Raw genomic sequence first — 26,479 nt, 5'->3', positions numbered from 1 at the left:
GTTACCCTTTACAACCTATTGCCTTTACAAATAACGAATTTAACATATATAGAATTTAAAAGTAAACTTAAACGTTTCTTTCAATGTAACCCATTTTACTCAATCAATGAATTTACAGATAAAATGAAAAATATCGTTTCAACCTCATAGTGTGGGGTGTCGTTGGATAGGCCTTTCAAAATAAATAGGGGTCTTTAAACAACATTTCTTGATAAAGTGAATCATTTCGGAAATAATCGTTTAGAAAAAAATAGGTTTTTCCTTCTAACTTTTGAACCATCTGACCACAAAATATGAAAAAAAAAAAGATGAAAATAGTGCATAAAAACTCAATCAAATAAAATTTAAAACAAACTTGATCAGTTAAGCCGTTTATGAGTTATCGCTAAAAGTCTTCCCTTCTCATTTTAATTAAAAGCCTGGCAACCCTTATTTGTGACCGGATTTTCGCAGGCAACCCTATACCATTGTATTTGCAATAAAATTAGCATCATTTTGATGTATAATTCAAGCGTCAGACAGATGAGTGCAATTATCGATATAAAATCACCTCTTTAAACACGGCAACCACATAATAGTGGCCGGAAAAAGATAGGCAACCTAGATGATTTATGTTGTACAAGTTGTATACTTTTCATTGACAATTCCAAACTTATTTCGTTAGTCAGACAAATCGGTGAAATTTGCCGAAAAAAATTTTATTTCAAAAAATTATTAAAAATAGCCTTGACCATATTTCTTTAGGCACCCTATTTATTTATGTTCTGGAACATATTTTCTTTCATATTTTCATAGTTTCATCCGTCAGACAGATTAGTGAAGGTCGACCATATGTGGGATGTAGCGAACCATCATCAATGACAGATGATGATAACTATGAAACATTGTAGTAGTGGTGGTTCAGGTGCTACAGCTTACAGCTACTGCCTACTTTCCAGCTTGGTTTTAGACCATCTATTGCCACATTCATTTCCGAACAGTGGCGTGAAAAGAATATTTGACTTCAACCTGCGTCAATATTAGGTACTAAAACGTATTATCAACAAATTATGTGCATCGATATTCCGGTTGATCAACCCGTTTGACACATAAAGATACTGAAAACTGGTATTTATTTAAACGTTTAAAAATAAAACGAATGCACCTGTACAAGTGTCACCAAGCCTGTTGCTGATGTCAATACAAAAACAATAATACTAAAGTCATGTGTTCATATGAGTAACGAGTTTGGCTGATCACAACCCAAAGGGTATTTTGATATGTCATAACGTCGTCTTTGAGTACTAGTACTTAAATACTAGTAATATTGGCTATGTCAATTCGTGAGATTTTATATTGCCAATCATTTGCTCCCCAAATGAGCCGTGGAAAAATGCCGGGATAATGCTAGGTACCTAATGGTAGGGGGTTATGCACAAATCACGCGTTTTCGGCTACTTTTTGACCCCCCCTCCCCCATGGCGATATTTGGTAAGGTTTTTGGCTACCCCCCCTCCCTCACATAACCTCACGTGTATTTTTTTGAATTTTTCCATCCGACCGGTCAAGGCCACGGCCTCCAAAATTTCGTACAATAGACTCGCTATTTTGAAGTGCGGAGTGAAGATTTATGTTTAACGAAACCGAGAAAGTGTATCTCCACATGTGGTAGGTATTTTTTCTTAGTTTCGGTCACTGTAGAAAAATACACGTGAGGTCTCCTAATACCCCACTCCCCCAACGTGATCTGTCGTGATTTTTTCGTGACCCCCACCCCCCCTATAGAACCTCGCGTGATTTGTGCACAAGCCCTAGGTAGGTAGGCTGATGATGACGATGGGAAAAATAGCATAGTAGGTAATTCTTGATAAATATAAAATGATACTAGATATATAAGGCCTCCTATGTTTCGAGGTGTGCGTAAACAACTGCGACACAGTTTATATTATTGCAGCTGCATAAAACTAAATATTTTCAATATGTACCTATGTCAGTGGGGAGACACTCCTAACTTCGGGCAAACTCGGCTCCGTTCGGCTCAGCATCGCTCCGAGCAATTATTAGTGACATAGTGAATAGTATAGGTTGACACAACTTGACGGCCCTTTGCGTGCACGACCACAGATAAGACAATTACTTGAATTTTGACAACACTAAATAGTCGAAAGGGATAGTGCCATTAGTTAGAAAGGGATATCATGACTCGACCCTGAATCGCTGTCAAACTTCGGTTTTGTAGGAAGAGTCCTTTCTGTACGGTAGTACTATTACTTATTCTGTGCCTATGTTGGTATAGGTATATGTTAAATAAAAATCTTTATTCAAGATTCCATTAATCCTCACACTCTGGCGGTAGTAGTCAGTGCGTCCTACGACTCGCAGGGCATAAGCATAATTGCTCTACATATAGAGACATATCTAGTCATAGTAGTCTGATCCGCCACTTTTGATGCTGACTGTACCAACTAAAACCTGGTGGTAATAATCAAAAATATTGCATCATCACTTGACTGTACTGCTTTGTAAATATCACTATATGATTCTCTATTTAAACGAAGGTTGGTACTAATAACTTTATAGAATTTGAATTCTTAATATAACCATTCAGTCTTTGTTTATAAAAGGTTTTGTCGTCACAACAAGACAATATGTCAGCATAGCTAACAGGATTCTGTTTACCGTACGAGGTATTTTTTTCAGTGTTAGGGCTGATTTAGAGGGCGCGAGAACTCGCATGCGAGGTTCATTACATTCCGGGTTTTGATCGGTCGGTTGAATTGGACGTAACCAAGTCCCCAATGTAACTAAATTCGCATGCGAGTTCGCGCACCGTCTAAATCAGCCCTAATGCACCATGCATCTGAACGAGTGTTAACGAGCTGACGTGACGTCAATAAAAAATATGGCTGATGTCAATAAAATAATACATATCACTTGTTCATACAAAAGGTGACTGAAAAGGAACCAACAACACAACACAGTGTAAAATGCCACCATATTATTATAGTCTTCATATAATAATAAATTATACACCTAAACCTTCCTCAAGAATCACTCTATTGATAGGTGATAGCCGCATGAAAATCCGTGCAGTAGTTTTTGAGTTTATCGCGAACAACCATACAAAAGACAGACGCGGCGGGCGGTTTTGTTTTATAAGGTGTTAGTGATGGCTGTCTATAATGTGTTTCTAGAAATTATTTACTCCAATTACTCTAGTACCAATAAACTGTTATTATACATGCACACTAATGTATACCGGCAGTCCACATAATATGAACAGCTTGCTTGATCTGATATACAGTATAGGTATAAAATATAATTTCCCGTGAACAAACCCACCATTGAGATAGTGTAGCAACGCATTACCAAATCGCAAGGCTCACCTGTACGGATCTTTCCCCTTGCAAGCCAACAGCCGTTTCATTGCCTCCTCGCCCGTCGCCGGTAGTGGTATATTGGAGTTGAGCTTGCTCGAGTCGCTATCCACCTCGGCGTCTGCAAAAAATTGGTGCGTGTGAAAATTGAGAGGTATGTAAGATAGTATTCAGAAATGCATTGTTCTTGTGGATTGACATGTGTTAATAACGAGGTTTTTTTATAAACAACATTGCAAAATTTCCACGTAGAAAATTTTCGGAAAATTGTCACCTATTTTGTATGCGGATCGTAATTTTCCGATTACAAAATGAAAGTTTCCTTTGTTTCCAATGAAATGTTACTCAAATTTCCGATAACTTTTCTGAATTTTTGGAAATTTTCCGCAACATGGACATCTGTATCTAAATATATAGATGCTTAAATAACAGTTCCGTAATATACTAGACAACTCGCAACCTAATTTGTTGAAGTACATAGGTAAATTTTTCAAAAATTTTAGAGATCCACTATAAAGTATTCTTTGAAATTAAACCCCTGGGGTGTCAAAATGAGGTGGACAGTTGTTAACGAATACGCGGACGCAGTCGCGGGCGGAGGCTAGTCGCTCATACAAAAGAAACAAGAATTTGTAAAAACGGATTAGGAATTAGGATATTAATAATTATTTAATATTTTATTTAGATTATGAACATTTCATTTGTTTATTTGTTGCATACAATTAACACTTAAGGCCTGCGCAAACCGGCGGAGCGCCGCGCAGATCACTTTAAAATTATCAATGTATTTTCTTCCCTATTTCAATTACCTTCAGGTATAAATTTAAATGCTTTGAGACCGACCTCGGAGCATCACGGAGGATTGTTACTCCGCGGCATCGAGGAGCACGTTAGAGGATACCGCGGCGGTAGGCGCCGGCATGCCGCGGCATCCTCCGGCATGCGCTGAGGCCTCCCGAGTGCGCCGGAGTAGCGCCGGGACGACGGGGGAGAATTCGTGCACACTAGTCACTAATCCCTTGTGATAGAGTACACGCGGCGGCATGCCGCGGCATCCCGTGACCTGCGCCGAAGTGCTCCCTGGTGCGCCGGCCGCCAGCGCTCGGGCTGGCGGGCGCTGGCGGACGCTCGCGGTATCGCGGGGGATTTTACCTCGCCGGTGTGCGCTGCGCGGCGTAAATCCTCCTCGGTGATCTGCGCTGCGCTCCGCCGGTTTGCGCTGGCCTTTACAGTTCAACCTTACGTGCTAATTGGAATTACATTTCTTAGGCCCACTTGCACCATTCCACTAACCCGGGATTAAGCGGTTAAACCGTTAACTTAATGTCAAATTGTACTGGTAACTATGGTAACGCCAGGTTTAACCGGTTAACCCCAGGTTAGTGGAATGGTACAAGTGGCCCTTAATAGCTAACAACATGCATTTTTCGAATAAATAAGTGAAATTATTGTTATGAGTACATTCGATTTAAATCTATAACACATTACATTAGAAGTATGAAGTTATTACAAAAGAGAGATCGAGAGACTAAAATAATTGATCAAATGTCATTGAAGGATAATTAAATCGTGGGATTGCAATAATTAATTAGATGTCATGAATATAAATAAATCGAGGAATTACAATAATTGTATAAAGTCATAAAAATACAATTTCGGATAAAGTCAAGCAGATAAGAGTAGGTACAATATAGGCAATTTATTAAAATTAAGTCCGTCGTACATAAGCAATGTCGAATATTTCAAGCGAATAATTATTATAGTATATTAGGTAATGGAGCTAGTGGTAACGATTGATTCAATGTAGCGATTTGATGCGGCTAGGAATTTAGACTCCGTTGTGAAAAAAATATCTAGCTCATTGTCGCTGTCCCAGGGACCGGAACCGGTTACCTTAACCGGGGTTTTTCATAGGGTTATTTTAGAAGTGGTTATAAAAACCCCTACCATAACGGTAACCGTCCGATAAGGTAACACTTTGATTCGGTAACCGTATCAGATCGAGTTAACCTCGGTTACCGGTAACCGAAATAAAAACCCAGTCGATTCAGTTACCTCATAATAAGGTTTTGAACCAGTTCAAACGATTGTAATCTTTACGCACACTTAAATTTAACTTATTATTGAATAACTTTGGTTGGCATGGGCGGTCTATTAAGTCTCCAGCACAAACACGTTTTTTTGTCGGTAACTTCGCTTATTGTCAATTCAAACAATATTGTACTTTGAGTCCTTAAGCTAAAATTGAAAACATTATTGAGCGATTACAGTATTATTTTGGAGCGACAGCCGCAGCGCGGCCATTCCTTTGTTTATCTTTATACCTGTGTGTGTTCTTATTGTTTTTGTTCATTTCGGAGCAATTCTAGTTTGGAATTTTTAGAAAAGGGCTTGCTGCAAGTATACACCATCCTATCCTAGCAATATCTGCTATTATTTAGTTATATTTTTAATGCTACTTAGATATTATTTTTCTATTTTCGGGTTCAAACTTGGTATGTACCTACAGATTAAAGACTGATTTAAGGAAAAATTTTAACCTAACTAGTAATTTTACTGGTAGGTATAGTTTATCTTTAGATAGAGTGATTAAAAAAAACACTTTGTGATAAAGATACATGCGTTAGCGGATTGTGGTAGTGTGGTAGATATTTAACCATTGTTGACAAATGACATAATAGTTATTATGAGCTTATTTTATAATAAGCAATTACTTTTAAACGTTTTCAGATGCGGTGAGTTGTGTCAGCTAAAAGTCGTAATTTACCTTGTTTTTCTTAATGCAGCGAGCAGAAAAAAAAAATATATATTATCTATAGCAGTGATAACCTTATTTTAATACAGTGGAACCTGGATAATTGCAATCTCAAGGGACCGGCCATTTTTTGTCAATTAACCAGGTTTTTCATTTAAGCAGGTCGTGTCAATTAACGAGGTTCAAAAAATCGTTGTGTCAATTATAGAGGTTTTCATTAATAGAGGTTGCGTTCTGACAAATTTCCTTTATGGAGGTGCAAATAACCATTGAAAGTAGATTTACACGCTTACGTTCTGGGTTTCTGGTCTATATATAGCTTCTATACTTGCACTTTTACACTACATTAATTACTACTTTATTTTCTTATTAATCATTTGGGTTTAAAAAATTCCCTTGAATTGTAGAAGAAAGTTTTATTGGAATGTAAAAAGCATACTTTGTTTTTGATTTAATAAAAAATATTTCACCTACTACAGGCTGTGATAGATAGTGTGTAAGTAAGTATAACGGGTTAGCACTGATTGACTAGCACGTTATCTTTTCGCGTATTAGCAAAGTAAAATTTATTTTTAATTAATATGGATTTCCGCAAAGTAACGCCTGATTCTATTCACTATGTGATAGATACCCAATAAATAAATTGAATACTGGATGAAGATATAAATAAAATGATCATTGCTATTAAAATATTGCTTCTGCTGTCTACAACTACATTATTTCAATTACAGAGGTAATAAGTAAGACTCGTTTCAATAATAGAGGTAAAAAGGAGAACAAAAATAACGGATTTTTTTAGCACAGTGTCAATTATAGAGGTCTTAGTTGCGACGTGGTCAATTACAGAGGCAAAATTACGAAAAGCCCTAAAATCTAAATTGCAATTATAGAGGTTCCAAAATTTCAATTATAGAGGCCTTTTGGTCTCAAGGGACCGGGACCGGACTTTTGGTTACAATTATTGAGGTTTTCCATTTATCCAGGTGCCAATTAACCAGGTTTCACTGTACTTCAAATCTTTCATTAATACCAGAATTCATTATATTTATTAAGTATCTGTAACATTGGTAGGTGAAATAATTTTGATTAAATTAAATAGATACATACTTAGTAAGCAGTGTTGGGCATTCAAGAATAAAATCATTATTTGAATAAGAATTCCTAAGAATAAAATCATGTTGATTTTATACCCGTCAAAATTATTCAAATAAAAAAATTAATAAAAATAATCTCATTCTTAATCAAGTAAATGTAATCATGATTTTATATTCTTAATAATATTCCTGGATTAAAACGTAGTCTGGGTGCCGTATAGATAGAAGTAAATAATAATAGTTTCTTGTCTAATTTATACCTAATTTTATTCAATAAAATCTTAAGAATTTAATTTACTGCCGCATAGTCTTTGTATTGGTCGATACCGGTATTGCTTTTAATGTGATAACTAGGGTTTGCACGACGGATCCGAAATGTATGGGAAGATCCGCGGATCCGGATCCAGATCCGGATAATTTCATACATTTCAGATCCGGATTGCAAACCCTAGTGATAACTAAATCATCAGGTACAATTCAGCTGATCTGATCGGATGGTGGATAGCGAAACACTTCAATGGCTCACTGTGCCTAATTTAATGTAAAAAATAAAATACCGGCCAAGTGCGAGTCGGACTCGCGCAGGAAGGGTTCTGTACCATTACGCAAAAAACAGCAAAGAAATCACGTTTGTTGTATGGGAGCCCAACTTATATATTTATAATATTCTGTTTTTAGTATTTGTTGTAATAGCGGCAACAGCAATACATAATCTGTGAAAATGTCAACTGCCTAGCTATCACGGTTCATGAGATACAGCCTAGTGACAGGCAGACGGACAGCCGAGTCTTAGTAATAGGATCCCGTTTTTACCCTTCGGGTACGGAACCCTAAAAAATATGTTTTTAAAGGTATGATAAGGAATAGCTCGATATGGTGTATTCCTATTTCTCTCCACCGGGCACAGATGGGAATAGGCACTTCATTTAAATCATTCCCATATATATGTCCCCACCTCATGTATCGCGGCGATCACGTTGGGCAGGAACAAATGGGGAAAGTATTCATGATTTTTTCTGTTTTCGAATTATGTTTAGTATGTAGTTTCAGTGTCCGAGTTACTACCGAGACTCATTGTGTTTTTAAAAGATCAGCTGATATTTAAAATTTGCATTCATTATTAGACGGAAATGAATAGATATTAGGGATGTACCGACTAATCGGGAAAGCCGACTATCCGGCCACATTTGTAGTCGGTGATTAGTCGGCGACTAGTCGGCAAAACTGGCCGATTAGTCGGCACTTTATTAGTGAAAGAAAAACAGAAAAAATAGAAATCAACAGTCAATATTTACCATATGTTTTATGTTTATTTTACTAAAATATCTATTCAGGGTTGCATACGAAAACTTTTGTTCATATAATTGACTGTTTGATCGTTATCGTATGTTGGGGGGGGGCTGGATTTTTCCTCTACAGGTCGATCTCAACTGATTCTCGTGTAATTTCATGTGCAAGTTCTATAGTTAATTTTTTATTATCATTATTCAGTTTTTTTTAAATGGTGGTGCCACGAGGAACTATTAATGTTATTGCTAAATTTAGAGACTTAGACAGGGCACGTTGCTCGTAATGACACTGACCACAGGGGATAGGTTCTTAACTGGCGACTACGTACGGGAAATAGAGCCTTGGAAATACCTCCTACAAGCTGTACTGACGGTCTGCTCAGGATCGCAAAATAAAAGAACTAAAGACAGAAATTGAACGAGGATTCTTGTAATAGGTCTTTGAACCTGTAGAGAACACCTTTTAGCCAAGCTAATATGATGAATAGCGCAACCAAAGGAGCAAAAATATTGTTTTTCACCTGAAGTTATACGAAACTAATGATCTGGCCGACTAGCCGACTAGTCGGCCGACTAATCGGCCATTCGAGCGCCGATTAGTCGGCTAGTCGGCCAAATTAATAGTCGGTATCACTAATAGATATTAATATCGTTTGACACACCGCCTACCACACGTTTTTAGCAAATGCTGACAAAAAATTCACCACGCCACGACTTAATCTTATTGTTATTGCCAATGAGTAATAAATGACGGTCTCAAGTGGAAACACGCCAAATAATACAATACAATTCATGCTGCGATCTGCGACTTTCTGCAAATCTAGTGATAAGCGTAGGACTATTTTCTTACCTGCTGTAATTTGCTATCTCATTCACTTTCCGTAGGTGTGAAAGAGATAGCATACGCAAGACCTCAAGGCTGATAAGAATAATAAACAAAATACATACTTAATTGGCAAAGGAATATACATTGAACCATCATAATTATAATTTCGCAGTTTACTTTATATGTAGTTTCATTATCAAATTATCATCGCCACAAAATAAAGAAAATAAACAAAATAAACAAAATAAACAAAATAAACAAAATAAACAAAATAAACAAAATAAACAAAATAAACAAAATAAACAAAATAAACAAAATAAACAAAATAAACAAAATAAACAAAATACCTAAACAATATACCTAAACAATATACCTAAACAATATACCTAAACAATATACCTAAACAATATACCTAAACAATATACCTAAACAATATACCTAAACAATATAAACAAAATAAACAATATAAACAAAATAAACAATATAATTAAAATAAATAAATAATATAAATAACATTAATAAAATGAATATTATTAATAAAATATTAATAAAATAATTATTATTAATAAAATAAATATCATTAATAAAATAAATGAATTATAGTAAATAAATAAACAAAAAAGTTAAAACAAAAATTAAGAAAATTAACAAAGTTACAATTAATAAATTCACTATTTTTTTTAGTATTTTACTGACGGCACATCACAATACGGATGTAGCAAACCTATAAGCAACCGATAATAAAGGTTACCATAACTGAATAAAAACCTGTTAAAAACCCCTAACAAAAACCCTATCGCGATTGGGTTTTGAGATTAACTCGGTTAAAGGTTAAGGTTACCGTTTCAATAAGCTTACCATTACAATCAGGTAACAGTATGATAGGGTTACCGAATGATACGGTAACCGAATCGATTGGGTTACCGAATGGATAGGATTAAGCGTAAAGAGGGGTTTTCCGGTCCTTGCGCTGTCCTAGATGTTGTTAAGCAACGTTAAAGCCTGGTGGAGAGAGGACGTGGCAAGCAGGCGCGTCCGGCCTGGAGGTACTGCAAAGAGACCACGGCTACGGGGCCGTAGCTGTTTCGCGGAGAGACGGGGAACCCGCAGGCTTATTTGTAGTAATAATGGTGGGTTTGTTACTTGTCCCCGAATTAATTGAAAAAAATATTTTATTAAGTACATATTTCTACGTGACTCTAAAGATGTATAATCTACCATGCCTACAACGAATAGGGTGGGATAAAGAAGGGGATAAAAGTCATACAACTTCTTATAGAGGAACCTTATGAATGATTTTTGGACTTTCTCCATTAGAACCGTGTAGTGTTTTTCATGGGGACTCCAAATAATTGCGTTTGTTTCGAGTTTACTTCATGATACCTTGTGATGATTAACAAGATATGGTATGGAGTAGACATTAAGGTTCCTTTTACTTTCTTCTTCTCCGCGTTATCCCGGCATTTTGCCACTGCTCTTGACATAGGCACTAGTTTTTACGAAAGCGACTGCCATCTGACCTTCCAACCCAGACAGGAAACTAGGCCTTATTGGATTAGTCCGGTTTCCTCACGATGTTTCCCTTCACCGAAAAGCAACTTGTAAATATCAGACTAAGGTTTTTTTTACTGAATAATTAATATTTATTTAAAAAACCGAATTTTAGAAATGTATATTTAGGAAACCTTAATTCAAAAACAAAGTATACTAATTCTTGGTTTTTGAATTTCTGACATAATGTATACACTATACAGCCTATGTAGGTCTGTTTGATAAAATAATGTATCTCTAGTGTGCTTCTAGGATTTTGATTAAGTATACAAAAAACACGCGTTTGTACTTAAAAACTAAAATCTTTAAGTTCTAGGTATAGGGCGTCAATTACCTTTCTTGAACCATTTAATTTTCCTCCAAAAGCCGAATCTGGTGTGTCCAAATTTTCTATCGATGTAGACCAGGTACTTGTTGCCCCCGATCTTGTAAAGCCACTCTTTGCTGCTTCGCCACACCGCTTGGGAACTCACGTACGTTTGCGTGAACATCGAGGTACAACTGCGAAAAGTAAACAATATAGTTATGTTGTGTATTAAGTATTATTTTGATCCTGACTGTATCTACAGAAGGTACAAGATAAAAATTTAAAATATTGACAAAATACTTGTTTCTTTCTGTTAAAAGTCGTTTTTCAATTAAAAGACACGTCAAGATCGCGTAGTCTTTTGCTAATGCTAAAAAAAACGAACTATATGGATGGGTCAATAATTATAGCAGTCACCCTATTTAATGTTTCTGTTCATTTGTATAAGGGCGTCCGCTATAGCTGGCACGTCGCGGGAGCACACACGCGGGTGTCATTGTAGGTAAACTTCATCGCACGCGTCCGAGCCAGTAAAGCTCGGTTTTCCTAGGATAGCGGTGCCGTCATATAGCGGCCGTCTCCGTACAAAATAATACGACTAAATATGGATGTCGTAGTATTTTGCATGGAGACGGCCGCTATATGACGGCACCGCTATCCTAGGAAACCAGAGCTTGCGTTCCTCATATTATTTTACGTTACCCGTTCACGCTCACCCGCTCCTCGCAACCGCGTAGTTAGCGGACGCCCTAAGAATTATTATTTTTTACATTTTTTATAGCTAATCCGTCACGGTCTGACTCCCAGGGCCCTAAGCAATGATCTCGCTATTTATTACGGTTCAAAAGATACAGTCCAGATCAAAAGATTATATAATAAGAGAGATTATATAAGTAGGCTTCAAAACGTTTTTTTGCAACACCTACTCTTTTTGATTATTTGTTTTGTTTCCGCTTCCCAATGGTTGACTGGGAGATCGCTCTTTAGCGGTAAGACCGCCTGGTGTCTGCCTCTATCATTAATTGTTTTTAGGGTTCCATACCCAAAGGTTCCCTCAGTTTGTCGCGAATTTACGCGATTCCATATAAAACGTGAGTGACAACCTTTAGCATGAGATTTTGACGTTGGTAACACTGTATAGACAATTTTGGCGGGAGAGAGAAAATAACTTGACATTCTAATTTGACAGAGAAAAGGAACGCGTTCCAAGCGACTTATTAGTTAGATAGAAGAAATTTAAGAAGAAGCTGTTATTGCTGTGTTTACAGATTACATATTGTAAGAGTATAGCCAGAAGATCACCCTGGTGAGTGTTCATATTAGTATGACGAGAGAAATACGTTGAGAGGTTATGTAAAAGTAAGATCTAAGTATGGTGGAACGGGAAGGTCTATTGGGGAAGGTGGTAGGACCTCCAGGGACCTGCGGGTCCCACAGAATAAGGTGAGAGTAGAGAAATCATTGTGGCAATGGCTCTGATCACTTTAGAGAGGAATATACCACAGCGTGGCTCTCGATCAGAATCATGGTGCCATCAACGACTCTCACTGATTGCATTTAGTAAGTTTATGAAAGCTATGAACCTCTCAACGTGAGTCACTTAACTACTTGTCGCTTATATGTACAATAGGAAAATCATGAAACTTGAATATGACAGGTTATATGTAATCATTCATTATAGGTACATAATATATTACAAGTGGCGACAAAATGGTGGAGATGCTGGGATGCTATTTTGCAAATACTTAGAGAGTAAATTATATGAAATTGGAATCTGATTTATCAATCTAAGAACTCAGAGTTTCAGTAGCAACCTTGAGTCCTTGTAGAGGATATGCTATAGTATTAATTATAACTAAGAGCCTTGTATTAGGCATAGAGAAACAAGAACCCTGGGGATGGGCATGCTAATGTATTTGCAATTAAGAACCTTGTAATAGGCATAGTAACATGGATGAGTCTTCATAGAGTAGAAGGCAAGTATTATACAAGAACCTTGTAACAGGTACTGCTGTGGCATCAGCATTTATGAGTCCTCATAGAGTAGAGGTCATATTATTGATAAAGAACCTTGTAGTAGGTACTGCTGTGGCATTAGCATTTATGAGTCCTCATAGAGTAGAGGTCATATTATTGATAAAGAACCTTGTAGTAGGTACTGCTGTGGCATCAGCATTTATGAGTCCTCATAGAGTAGAGGTCATATTATTGATAAAGAACCTTGTAGTAGGTACTGCTGTGGCATCAGCATTTATGAGTCCTCATAGAGTAGAGGTCATATTATTGATAAAGAACCTTGTAGTAGGTACTGCTGTGGCATCAGCATTTATGAGTCCTCATAGAGTAGAGGTCATATTATTGATAAAGAACCTTGTAGTAGGTACTGCTGTGGCATCAGCATTTATGAGTCCTCATAGAGTAGAGGTCATACTATAGAAAATAAACGTTAAAAGTACTAATCAATTATAATGAGCCTTCATAGAGTAGAAGGCATGGTGTTGAACAAGAACCTTATATTAGGTACTGCCTAAGTATTGGCATGGACAAGTCCTAGTAAAGGGTATAAAATAGAAGTAATAAAATATTATTTGTTTAGAGGTTGAAACAAACTGTATACTGTAATAAAATAAAATTAAAATGTCAAGTACTCCTAGCTGTAAAGCGAGCCAAACACCAAACAACTAAAGGTTTTTACAAATAAAGATAAGTGTGTGGTTCTATCTCCCTCTCTCTCTCTCTCTCTCAGACGTACTCCAATATTTTCCACCAAAAGATTGTATTTGCAAATCTATTTTGGAAGTTTGCCAGGTAGAAGTTGTGTATTGAGATTTATTAAGTAAGGAAGGATAAAAATAAACGGTATACCTGTGTTTTATTTAGTTTTAAGTTATATTTCAGTAACTATCGATATGACTGTCAATCGATAATCGATTCATTCGCCATTACTTTGTGAATAACGCAATACTGAAAATGAAATAATCGATTGAATCGCTTCACTAATCGATAGTGAAGTTTGTAGTGGCAACACTAGAAAGTTTGTTGTCTATGTACAGTTTCTAAAAATGTCAAACTAAGATCGCTTCTCTTATTGGATAAAATAAACTAAAACTTTTCTTATTGGACGTTATCTACTTTGAGTTCTAGCGGAATATTGAGAATGTAATTGCAAACTAACTTGCTTGTTTGTTTGTGCTTTGCAAAAGAAATAACACATTTTCTCCGCCATTACCGGTAAAGTTTCGAAAGTTGAAAAGTTGTGTGATAAAGAAGAAGAATCTGCGTTAAACACGTCAAATACAGCAATATATACAGGACGGCAGCCGATATATTAGCTATTACTGTTACATATTGCCTTTAAGACACCTTACGAAGGTACGTAGCGAAAAAGTTGTTGACTACTATTATGATGTTAGTAGTTGCAATTAGAACTAGAGAAGAAGTATTTTACTCTTTCTGTGTGAGTATTATTATTCTTATCAGACGATATTCTAGTTTATATCGTGTACGAAATAGTTGTTTTTTAAATAAAGAATGCGAACTTTAAAGCATACAAGTACGCCGAGTTGTACATTAATACCGCCATTTGCTTTGCGTTATTTACAGGTTAATACTACAACAAAATATACTATCATATATATGTTAGTCGAAAAAAGGGTAGTAAAATGGAGCAATTCTTGCGAGAACGATTAGAACTAAGAAGAGTAAAGCTCGAAGAAGATGTAAAGAGCTCGGAAGAGTTAATTTCCTTATTTAAAGCGGGAAATGCGATCCCGGAACAGGATGTTATTAAGATACGATTGAAGCTAAAACAATCTCTAAATAACATACAAAATGATGTGGACAACTATATTAAAACCAACTCTGAGGACACAGGGGTGCTACGCATATGCCTCGAACAGCAAGTTAAGGCCGAAGATCAATTAATTGAACTTGACTTGTTAAATTCAAGAGAGAATAAAAACATACCGACTGTTAAGCTACCCAAATTAGAACTCATGAAATTTAATGGTGATATTTTAAAGTGGACCGAGTTCTGGGACCGTTTTATGGCAAATGTCCATTCCCAGAATCTGAAAGATTCTGAAAAACTTGCGTATCTGCAGAGCTTAGTTCACGACGATGCTAGGGAGGCCATTCAAGGCCTGGCAATAACAAACTCTAATTACAAAGTAGCGGTGACTACGCTACAAAACCGATATGGGAATGAACAAAAGGTAATAGATTCCCATTACGAAGCTCTCAATAAGATTAAACGATGTAACTACACCTCTGAAGATTGTCGAAAGAATTTAAATAACATTGAAACCCATTTACGAGTATTGTCATCCTTAGGTGAGAATATTGAGAGCAATTTCCTACGGAGCCTTATTATCGATAAATTCCCGGACAAGGTGATATACGAATTAAACCTGCTATCAGCCAACGATCAGGCAATAACAAGTATAAGGAATACTTTGGATGCCATAGTGGTAGCATTAGAAAAATCCAAGGTAAAGGAACCTGTTCAAAAGGAAACACCTGCTGCTACTACCGATGCATTCATCTCAATTGATAGTAGACCTAAATACCACAGAGGGAAAAGGATATCAGGCTTCACACCCCGTAATAGACTGTCATCTGAGTCAAGAAACTGCAATAAAAAACGAAATGCTACTCCTATGAATGATAAAGGTGTTAAGAAACCAAAACTAAGTTGTATTTTTTGCTCTGGACCACATTTTAATGATGATTGTACCTCTGAGAAGACAATTGAAGACAGGAAGAAGAAGTTAGTCAACCGCTGTTTGCTGTTTTATTTGTTTAAAGTTGGGACATCGTGCACCTGAATGCAAGAGACGCAAGCAATGTTTCCATTGCAAAGGCAACAAGCACAATCGTGCCTTATGCCCAAAAAGAGAACCTGCAGGTAAGAAAAAGGACCCATGTAATACATCAACATTGAACCTGCTGGGTCAGTGTCTTAAAGCAAAATCTTTTTTACAGACTGCAACAGCGCAGGTGACTCACAAAAACAAAAGACTAACATGTAGACTGCTTCTTGACTGCGGAAGTCAAAGAAGTTATATTACTACCGGATTGGCAAAAACCCTGGATTTGACTTCATATAATGTGGACTCCTTACTGATCTTTACCTTTGGAGCAGAGAAACCTACTGAGACCTTGAGCCCTTGCACGGACATTGTAATCAACACAAAACGAGGAGTAGAAAGAAATATCCATGTTAACATCGTCCCTCGTATTACTAATAGGATACCTATACAAAATATTCCTGAGACAAACTTAGTTGATGTACTGGCAGACAGTGGCTCACAAGGAAGTGAAGTAATAAATATGCTCATTGGTAATGATTATTACTTTTCCTTTATTAGGAATAATATTATACAAGTTGATAGTGATCTATACCTAGTAGACACAGATTTTGGATGGGTAATATCAGGTCGCCTCAGTACTGATAATCAAGAAGACGACAATACTTTGACAGTTGTAACCTACCATCAAAGCAATCGAGGCTGTAAGTGTTTTACAGAACCCGATCTACCCCTAAGACAGTCTGATGTGAAATTCCTGTGGAGTCTGGAGAACATTGGAATAACTGATTCAGTAAAGGCCACCAGAGAGGAAACTGCAGTTCAACACTTTAATGACACTGTTGTGTATGAAGGAGGTCGTTATTATGTGAAGTGGCCATGGACAACATATCCACCAGATGTGCCTACTAACTATGGCCTAGCATATGGCAGGCTCAAAGGATTAGTGCAACAACTGGATAAGCCTACACTACAAGAATATAACGAGATACTGATGGAACAACTTAAGGCTGATATAATAGAAGTTGTTCAAGTAGACTCAAATGTCCAATGCCAGTCTGTGCCTCCAGTTAACTACCTTCCGCATCACATTATCAAGCAGAGTGCCAAGCGTGGGCGTATTGTGTATGATGGCTCAGCAAGATTAAAGGATCAGCAAAGCCTTAATGAGTGCTTATATAGAGGACCTTGCATGCTTCAAGATCTGACGGCTCTGCTCTTGAACTTTAGAGTTTATAAAATAGGTATTATAGCAGACGTCGAAAAGGCTTTCTTACAAATCGGCCTACAGGAGGAAGATAGAGACGTGACAAGGTTCTTATGGCTGGAGGATATTAACAAACCATTGTCCGATGAAAACATACTGCACTTAAGATTTTGTAGAATGCCTTTCGGGATTATTTCGAGTCCTTTCTTACTGACGGCTACCATACGTTACCACATTTCACAGAAGAATAGTGAGTTGCTCAAAAAGGTAGCGAACAAGTGTTATGTTGATAATGTTGTGACTGGCACTAACACTTCAGAAGAGGCCGTCCAATTATATGATGAAACCCGAAGAACATTTGAAGAACTCTCAATGAACCTAAGAGACTGGACATCAAATGATGAATCTTTTATTCAGACTGTACCGGAACAATATAGAGCAAAAGAGACAAACGAAATAAAAGTTCTAGGCCTGCTGTGGAATAAAAAGGAAGATGTGCTTACATTGAACATAAATAAAGAAGTTTTTACCGATGGATCCTCAGATGAAGTGACAAAAAGGGAAGTCCTAAGAATACTGGCATCAGTATATGACCCATGTGGCATAGTCTCCCCATTACTCGTGCCAACCAAACTGTTTCTACAGGAGTTATGGAGAAATGACTATAAATGGGACTCGCCATTGTCACAGGAGCTATTACAAAAGTGGAAGAAAATTGAAAGCAACCTAGGTGATATAAAAGATGTTAAGATACCACGATATGTAGAAGCCAATGTCAGTGAAGGATCTGAAAATGAATTACATTGCTTTGCAGATGCTGCAAAAGACTCTTATGCAGCAGTAGTATATTTAAGATCAAGCAATGGTTCCGAAGTAAAGACATCCTTTTTACTATCAAAAAGTAGAGTTGCACCATTAGAAAAGAAAAATAAAAATGGGAAGAAGAATGAAAGAAAACTGACTATTCCACAACTGGAACTACTAGGTTGTGTAATCGGAAATCGTTTATTGGCATACCTGAAAGAGACCATAGAGTTACCCATTGATAGGCAATACTTATGGACAGACAGTTTAGTGGTTCTCAACTGGATTCACTCGAATAAGCTTCTACCACCTTTCATAGCCAACAGAATAGAAGAGATAAAGAGAAATGTTGGCCTAGAGACATGCTATGTAAATACTAAAGAGAATCCAGCTGATATTGCAACCCGACCTGAGCTGTGGGTGCAGAAGAAAAATGTATGGTTAGAAGAACCATCTTTCTTGGCTAAAAGAAAGGATGAATGGCCAAAAGATATCCACCTCGCTAGCCACCAAAACCTGGCTTCTTTTCCTGCTGTAGTGGAGGGTCTGAAGGAACAGTCTTCAAATAATAATGTACCTGTAGAACCTTCAGATAATGGCATGCGTGTAGAATTGTCAGATAATGACATACAGGTTGAACTTTCACAGAATTACAGACCTGTGGAACCTGTTAATGATGATGATCCAAGGCCCGATCAGTATGAAGTAAGATCTCAGGTTCAGGAGATAAAAAACCTGCAACAAAGATTCTTTCCTGATGAAATAAAAGGCAAACTGACAAGCCTCAGTAGAAATCTTGGGCTATTTACAGATGTTGACGGATTGTTGAGATGCAAAGGACGAATGATGCATGCTAATTGGTCATACGACATGAGATATCCGATTTTATTGCCTAGAGACTGCGAATTCACTAAGAAAGTGGTACAAGAAATACATGAGAAGAATTACCACGTAGGAGCACCTCATACTCTCGACCTAGTTCGCCAGAAATTCTGGATTCCAAAAGGAAGACCAGTAGTGGAGAGAATACTAAGAAAATGTATTCAATGTGTAAAGCACGGTGGAGGCCCATACCCACTGCCTCCAACACCGGCCTTACCGGTAGAACGTGCCAATTATAGCAAGCCATTCACTTATACTGGAATTGATTATTTTGGACCTGTCTACGTGGATACTGAGAATGGACAGCAAAAGAGATGGATATGTCTTATGACGTGCCTAGCAGTGAGAGCCATACACATGGAAGTCGTTAAGAACTTGACTGCAGATGAATGTATTATGGCATTGAGGAGGTTTATGGCTACAAGAGGTGTACCAGTAGCAATAGTTTCAGACAATGCACTGTACTTTAAGTTAAGCTCTGAAATACTGAAGAGTGAACATTGCGTCAAGAATAACATCAAATGGAAGTTTATTCCCCAACTAGCGCCATGGCATGGTGCCTTCTATGAAAGACTAGTGGGGTTAGTGAAACATTGTATGAAAAGAACTTTGGACAAACTGTTGCTGAATGACACACAAATTCTTACTGTCATTAAAGAGATTGAGGCTGTTGTTAACAGTCGACCTCTGACACGAGTAGGCCCTGACATGGATATAGTTCTTAGACCATGTGACTTTCTATCTCTAGGGCGTTGTCTAAATTTGGAGATATCAGAGAATTATATACCTGACCAAACTGACACTCAAGTGAAACAGAATGTGTTAGACAGTTGGAAAAAAGGTCAGAACATGTTGAATCATTCCAAGAACATGTTTATAAACCAATATTTGATGAGTTTAAGAGAAAGGTATCAACACAGTCACAAACAACCAAGAGTAAAATCGCACAAAGAGCCAAGTGTTGGTGATTTAGTTCAAATTAAAGGCGAAAATAGCAACAGAAACAACTGGAGGGTTGGCAAGATTGTCCAATTGATAAGTAGTCGTGATGGATACTGTAGAGTAGCACAAGTTAAAGTAAGAGACAGTATCTTCAAACGGTCGATTGGACACCTATATCCTTTAGAACTCGAACATCTCCCTTCGGTACCGGGACAAGTTGAAACTTCCAAAGACAGTGAACCCCGAGAAAGAGTTCGAGGCTCTACTCCAAGTGAGTCCGACACAAGTCGAACAATTGAAGTACCAAAAGAAAATGAGCAAATTGAGATTGTAAAGGAGAGCCAAGGGAGTTCAGAGGTAATACCTATCCAACCTATAGAAGAAGAGAGAGGGATTAATGATGATAGTCTTAATGAGAGAGAATCCACAACACCACCACAACCAGTACAAAGAGACACTAATGAGATTCCTCACCCAGGGGAAGATGTAAGCCATGAGGCCCATGAGTCCGAGGTAGTCATGCAAGATGAGAATCAGCCACGAGAGGAGGTAGTGAGACGAGCCGCAGCGATACGAGCACGAGAAAAGATCGCAGAGTGGACTCGTCAACTTTTCGCTATTCTTTAAACAAGCCTCGTCGTTGCGAGTGTCGCGAATTTACGCGATTCCATATAAAACGTGAGTGACAACCTTTAGCATGAGATTTTGACGTTGGTAACACTGTATAGACAATTTTGGCGGGAGAGAGAAAATAACTTGACATTCTAATTTGACAGAGAAAAGGAACGCGTTCCAAGCGACTTATTAGTTAGATAGAAGAAATTTAAGAAGAAGCTGTTATTGCTGTGTTTACAGATTACATATTGTAAGAGTATAGCCAGAAGATCACCCTGGTGAGTGTTCATATTAGTATGACGAGAGAAATACGTTGAGAGGTTATGTAAAAGTAAGATCTAAGTATGGTGGAACGGGAAGGTCTATTGGGGAAGGTGGTAGGACCTCCAGGGACCTGCGGGTCCCACAGAATAAGGTGAGAGTAGAGAAATCATTGTGGCAATGGCTCTGATCACTTTAGAGAGGAATATACCACAGCGTGGCTCTCGATCAGAATCATGGTGCCATCAACGACTCTCACTGATTGCATTTAGTAAGTTTATGAAAGCTATGAACCTCTCAACGTGAGTCACTTAACTACTTGTCGCTTATATGTACAATAGGAAAATCATGAAACTTGAATATGACAGGTTATATGTAATCATTCATTATAGGTACATAATATATTACAAGTGGCGACACAGTTATGAGGTTTCGACGAAGAAGAGAGACCCAAAGGGTAAAAACGGGACCCTATTACTAAGACTCCGCTGTCCGTCTGTCTGTCACCACGTTGTAACTCGAGAACCGTGATAGCCTTGAAATTTTCACAGATGATGTATTTCTGTTGCCGCTATAACAACCAAATACTAAAAACAAAATAAAATAAATATTTAAAGGGCCCCCTTACCTTCCCATACAAAAAAACGTGTTTTTTTTGTCGTTTTTTGCGTAATGGTATGGAACCCTTGATAAGCGCTGGTGGCCTAGCGGTAACAGTATCATTTAATATTTACCAGTTGCTTTTCGGTGAAGGAAAACATCGTGACCGACCCAATAAGGCCTAGTTTCACTTCCGGGTTGGAAGGTCAGACGGCAGTCGCTTTCGTAAAAACTGCACTAGTTTTTAGTGCCTACGTCAATCCGGGCATTTTTGCCACGGCTTATAAGCCTGGGGTCCACTTGACAACTAATCCCAAGAATTGACGTAGGCATAAAGGACGCGAGGATAAAGAAGGTATGGAACCCTTCGTGCGCGAGTCTGACTCGCACTTGGCCGGGTTTCAAGCTGTATATTTTACTGAGGTGTGCCGATAAAGAGTATTCTATCTATGTATCCATCTATATCTATACTAACAAAGTTGCATGTAAATCTATTTTTATATTCTTATAATGGCTATTGCTTGAGGATTGCAAAGAGTGGAGAAACATAATCTAGTAGTAAAATCTAAACCTAAATAACAGTAGTTGCATAACTTCAGTTTCCAGTAAGTTTGTGTAAGAACTCTTTACTTAGTATATATGTCGGGGGCCGATCGTAAGATTCTTCTTTCTTCAGGCATCTGAAGTCTGAAGCAACCTGACGAACCTATCATAACTATTGGTTTAATGTGACTAACGTCAAAACATTACACAGGAACATTACGATCTGCCTGAACTAACGATCGGCCGCCGCCTACATAAGTACACATTGTTATTTATTAGATTAAATTTTATTGAATTTACCATATCTTAATAATAATACTTTCAAAAAAGGAGAATGTCCTCCATCTGAGGCCTTATATCTACTGAACTAGATATTACCTCCCTTCATAGGTAGTTTAGACGGGGGTAAATTCATCCTAATGCTATATTAATATGCCATTTATTTGTTTAGGCAAGAAACATGATAATTTTTGTTAAAATGTGTATCTTATTTTTAGTGTTTAAGATATTCATACAAAAATAAAAAAAATCATTTCATTAACAATATCAACCAAGTTGAGCATGGTTTTGTACTAATAAATCAACATGTTTAACAAAATAAAACAAATTAAATAAAAATAATACATATTTAGCAAACATTGCAAACCTTCATGTAAATATATGAATAGCTAATACCTATAATCTTATAGTCACTGGAGGTCTATAAAAACGTTTCATTATATTTCGAACCTTTATTTTGACAAATAAATATTAGGGGACACCTTACACAGCCGGGCTAGCACATGATTGGCGCGACAGTATCTCGCGGCGAGTTAGACTACCCGTCCCTCTTTTATTAACATAGATAGAAAAAGACAGGTAGTGTATCTCGCCGCGAGATACTGTCGCGCCAATCATGTGCTCGGCCTACAGATCAACCTAGCCCCAAACTAAGCAAAGCCTGTACGATGGATGCTAGGCGACGATATACATACTTATATAGATAAATATAGACTCAGGAACAAATATTTGTGTTCATCACACAAATAAATGCCCTTACCGGGATTCGAACCCAGGACCATCGGCTTCACAGGCAGGGTCACTACACTAGGCCAGACCGGTCATCAAACTTGCATTTTACTTTGTTTTGATGTGTGGACGGCTAGAGGATATAGCATTTGGATTCCCTGACAGAAAATGGTAAGAAACTTGTACATTAATGCTAAGCATAACAAATCAAATAAATGAATACTTACAGATCAAACAACAAGTGAGCACTCATTCCGCATATATCTGACAGCAGGTAGAAGAACCATACAATCGCCTTCCAGGTAGCCTCTCCCCAATGCTCCAGGTAGTTCTGAGCCAGGCCTAAATACCCAGGCTTGTTCCTCTTAAACTTTGCCTGGGTGGTTTTCTTTTTATCCTGTACCGGTTTTGCCATTTTATGGTTAATACGAGCTTCTTTTTTCTTCCGAGTCTTGGCACTGTCAATGTGGTTATCTTGAAAGACGAACTGAGACTGTTCTTCTTCATCAGCTTGGAAATCACCCTCTGCTGCGGCATTCTTGTCAGAATTTTTAGCCCTATCATTAACTTTCCTGTCTTTCTTCGGTTTTTCTTGGTTTTGAATGAAAACAAATTGACTTTCACTGCCTTCAGTGTAGCTGATATCTTCTTCGTTAGTGATGTCATCAAGAGAGGACCATTTACGAGACATATTATTACGCTTATTCTTGGATTTTTTACTGGGTTTTTGACGTTTTTCAATGTCTTCATTATTTATATCTCCAGACTCACTGCCGGAAGATATAGTGTTTGCTTGCTGTTTTTTCTCTTTTTGCTTACTCTCATCAGTATGTTTCGGGTTTGACGGTTTATCAGGCTTGGAGCTGTTTTTGTTGCTGGAGGTCTTAATTTCTATATTATTTTGTGGTTTAGCCTTAGTAGCATCTGGTTGGGTATTATTCTTGTTTTTAGCTAACACATCAGAATATGTTGGACGCATTGGTTTCACTTCGGCCACAATACGTTTTTTGTTACTTGTGTCTGCTAAAGGACTGTTTTCATTTCTTTTTGGAGAATTCTCAGGCTTTATATGACTTACTGGAGATTCCATTGGCTTTTTTGGAAGAACGTTAGGTGGCACATCAGGATGGGTCAATGGATAGTTTTGTCCAAAGGGAGAGTAAGTACCAGAGGAATTAGGCTCCCAGTTTCCTAAAACTTCCTTCAAGAAGTTGGAGGTAGGCATGGCAGAGGTTTGATTATTGAGGTTTTCTTGTATGTAATTATTGTGGGTGGTAGTGGTTGGTGCTTGCATCTGAACATTGTTATTGTTGATGGAGTATTCCTGGTTTGGAGTAAACATTGGGGGCTGCTGAGGAGCCTGCAGAGGCATTTCACGCAGCCCCTGATTGTGGTTGAATAACTCGTACTGTCCTGACATGGGGAAGTATAGTTGTTGAGTATTTTCGTCATAAAAGAACCTGACTACTTGCCCATTGGCTAATTTAAGCATGGCGGTTCCATAATTCTGATTGTTAACGCGAGCTGCATTAGGCATGTTGTTAAGCAACATGTTTTCATCTTGGCTGGCCCCGGTTTCACCCGCCTGCACGTTGTAAGGATGCTTGTTCAAATAAACATCGTTCGTAAAATCGCCGTTAGCGTACATACTGTTATCATTCATTGTAGGCGTGTTGGATGAAAGCGGCACTTGTTTTCTTTCATTTAACATACCAGGTGCACAGCTTTCAGCTGTTTCTGCACGGTAATTCCAAGCGTTGTGCTGCATGTCATTGTATCGCGGATCATCCTTCGGCGACCTTGTCATTTTTGGTTATATCTCACTGGGCACACGCGCTATTAAAACTTATAGAGTCAATGTAAAACTATCACACTACACTGGTGGATTTAGCATTTTTAACTGTTCTGTAAGCTGAATTAGAAATTATTTAGATATAACGTGGAATATTTATTGACGATTTGACGCTCTTCATTTTTTTTTATTTTGACACATTGTAAGATGCGTTCTGATTCTCGACCGCCAAATGACAGTTTATAAAAAAAATTATAGTTTTAATAATTACAAATAATTACAAGCAATTATTCATAAAACATATTTATAATTATACCGTTAAGCGCGTTTTTAATGTATTTGTATTAATTTTATTTAATATATCTACGTATAGTTTCGATACTTCGATACGTAATGAAGTTCCGTTCCGTTACACGCAGCGTGGCAGACGAAGACAAAACAGACCAAAAGCGTGTCGGTCGGGCCACGCAGGGAGCCTAGTGAGTAAATATTGTATTCTTTGGTTCTGTAGCTTCATATGATATAAAAAGCCATACGCTGGTAAAAGGCGTTACTTTTCGGCACTTACCTACGTCCTATATTAATGAGAAGAGATTTTATCTTCGACCTTCGAAAGGATTATTTTAAAACATTACTTTATCAAAAAACTTCTTTAGAAACATGAAGTGCCTATATATGTTATATAATTATACTTGGTCAAGCAGATCTTGTCAGTAGAAAAAGGCGGCAAATTTGAAAAATGTAGGCGCGAAGGGATATCGTCTCATAGAAAATTTGAATTTCGCGCCTTTTTCTACTGACAAGATTTGCTTGACCATCTATAAATGTTAACTTCTAAATTAAGTAGTGACTAGCGGTTCACACAATACGCCTATGTTCCAAATTTCATTTAAATATAGGTACCTATGTACCTACCTACCATCGCCCACACTGTTAATTGTACATCGGTGGACCTTAGGCGTGTTGCTGCTTGTGGAGGGCCCTGGAGTGAAACTACCTTAAACCCTTAAGCTGGCTCATTTTACTTAAAGGAGACATTCCTTTATTTTTAAAAAGAAACAAAACTGCATTCAAAGTATTTTTCTTTTTTTCTTCAATTTGGCTTGTCTAAAAAAATCTTGAGTACTAAATATTAGATTTTATGGATATTATGTACCTACGACCTACGACAGACGAGTGTAAGACCTAATGTTTCTTGGAGAAATGTTATCATTAACATTAACTGTATCGACTAGTAGAATAAAATTGCGAGTTTTTATTTTTTTGAATTTTTAGTCAGTTCGAGTCTCAGCCGAGGCAAGCGAGTTTTAGAAAATCTTTCAATGCAGTTTTGTTTCTTTTTAAAAATAAAGGAATGTCTCCTTTAAGTAAAATGAGCCAGCTGAAAGATTTAAGGTAGTTTCCCTCCAGGGCCCGACTTATCTTTCATATTCACTTATATTACATATTCTTTTCAGACAAATGACTGTGACATACGGACAGACGGACCGAAGGACGGACAAGCAGACATGACGAAAGGGTTCCGTTTTTGCGATTTGGCTATGGAACCCGAAAAAACGAACAACGTGAAAAACTCCTTTTACGATTGAATAGCAAGAAGTTTGTATCGTCAAGATTGCTACTTTGATTTCATAGACACGAAGGCATTGTTGTATCAGCAACTTAGAGGATATAACCAAACGGAGTAGCCATTAACAGGCGTTCCCCTCTGTCGAAAATAGCCGGCCAATGGACACATTGTATGGACTGACGTTGATATGAAATGGCTATTTTGACGTGCCCCTGCAAAAATCGGCAGACTGTTTTGTACCGATAATAACAGACAAGGCGTCTCCGTTT

The 26,479-nt window shown here is 37.6% G+C and overlaps 2 protein-coding genes across 2 annotated transcripts in view; one reads left to right on the top strand and one right to left on the bottom strand.

Moving 5' to 3' along the window:
• Window positions 1-24,846, bottom strand: part of LOC134793520 (dnaJ homolog dnj-5) — a 37,976-nt gene extending 13,130 nt beyond the window's left edge. The window contains exons 1-3 of the mRNA XM_063765106.1: window positions 23,076-24,846; window positions 11,206-11,372; window positions 3,366-3,477 (exon numbers count right to left, since the gene is read on the bottom strand). Of these exons, the coding sequence (XP_063621176.1) occupies window positions 3,366-3,477; window positions 11,206-11,372; window positions 23,076-24,655 (1,859 nt within the window). The 5' untranslated portion in view covers window positions 24,656-24,846. The remainder of the gene's footprint in view (window positions 1-3,365; window positions 3,478-11,205; window positions 11,373-23,075) is intronic.
• Window positions 1-26,479, top strand: part of LOC134793521 (pre-rRNA-processing protein TSR1 homolog) — a 561,986-nt gene that overhangs the window by 24,038 nt on the left and 511,469 nt on the right. The window lies entirely within an intron of this gene.

This window comes from Cydia splendana, chromosome 9 (genome assembly GCF_910591565.1).
Source record: "Cydia splendana chromosome 9, ilCydSple1.2, whole genome shotgun sequence".
NCBI classification, from domain to species: Eukaryota; Metazoa; Arthropoda; class Insecta; order Lepidoptera; family Tortricidae; genus Cydia; species Cydia splendana.
This window is presented reverse-complemented; position numbering and strand designations above follow the sequence as displayed.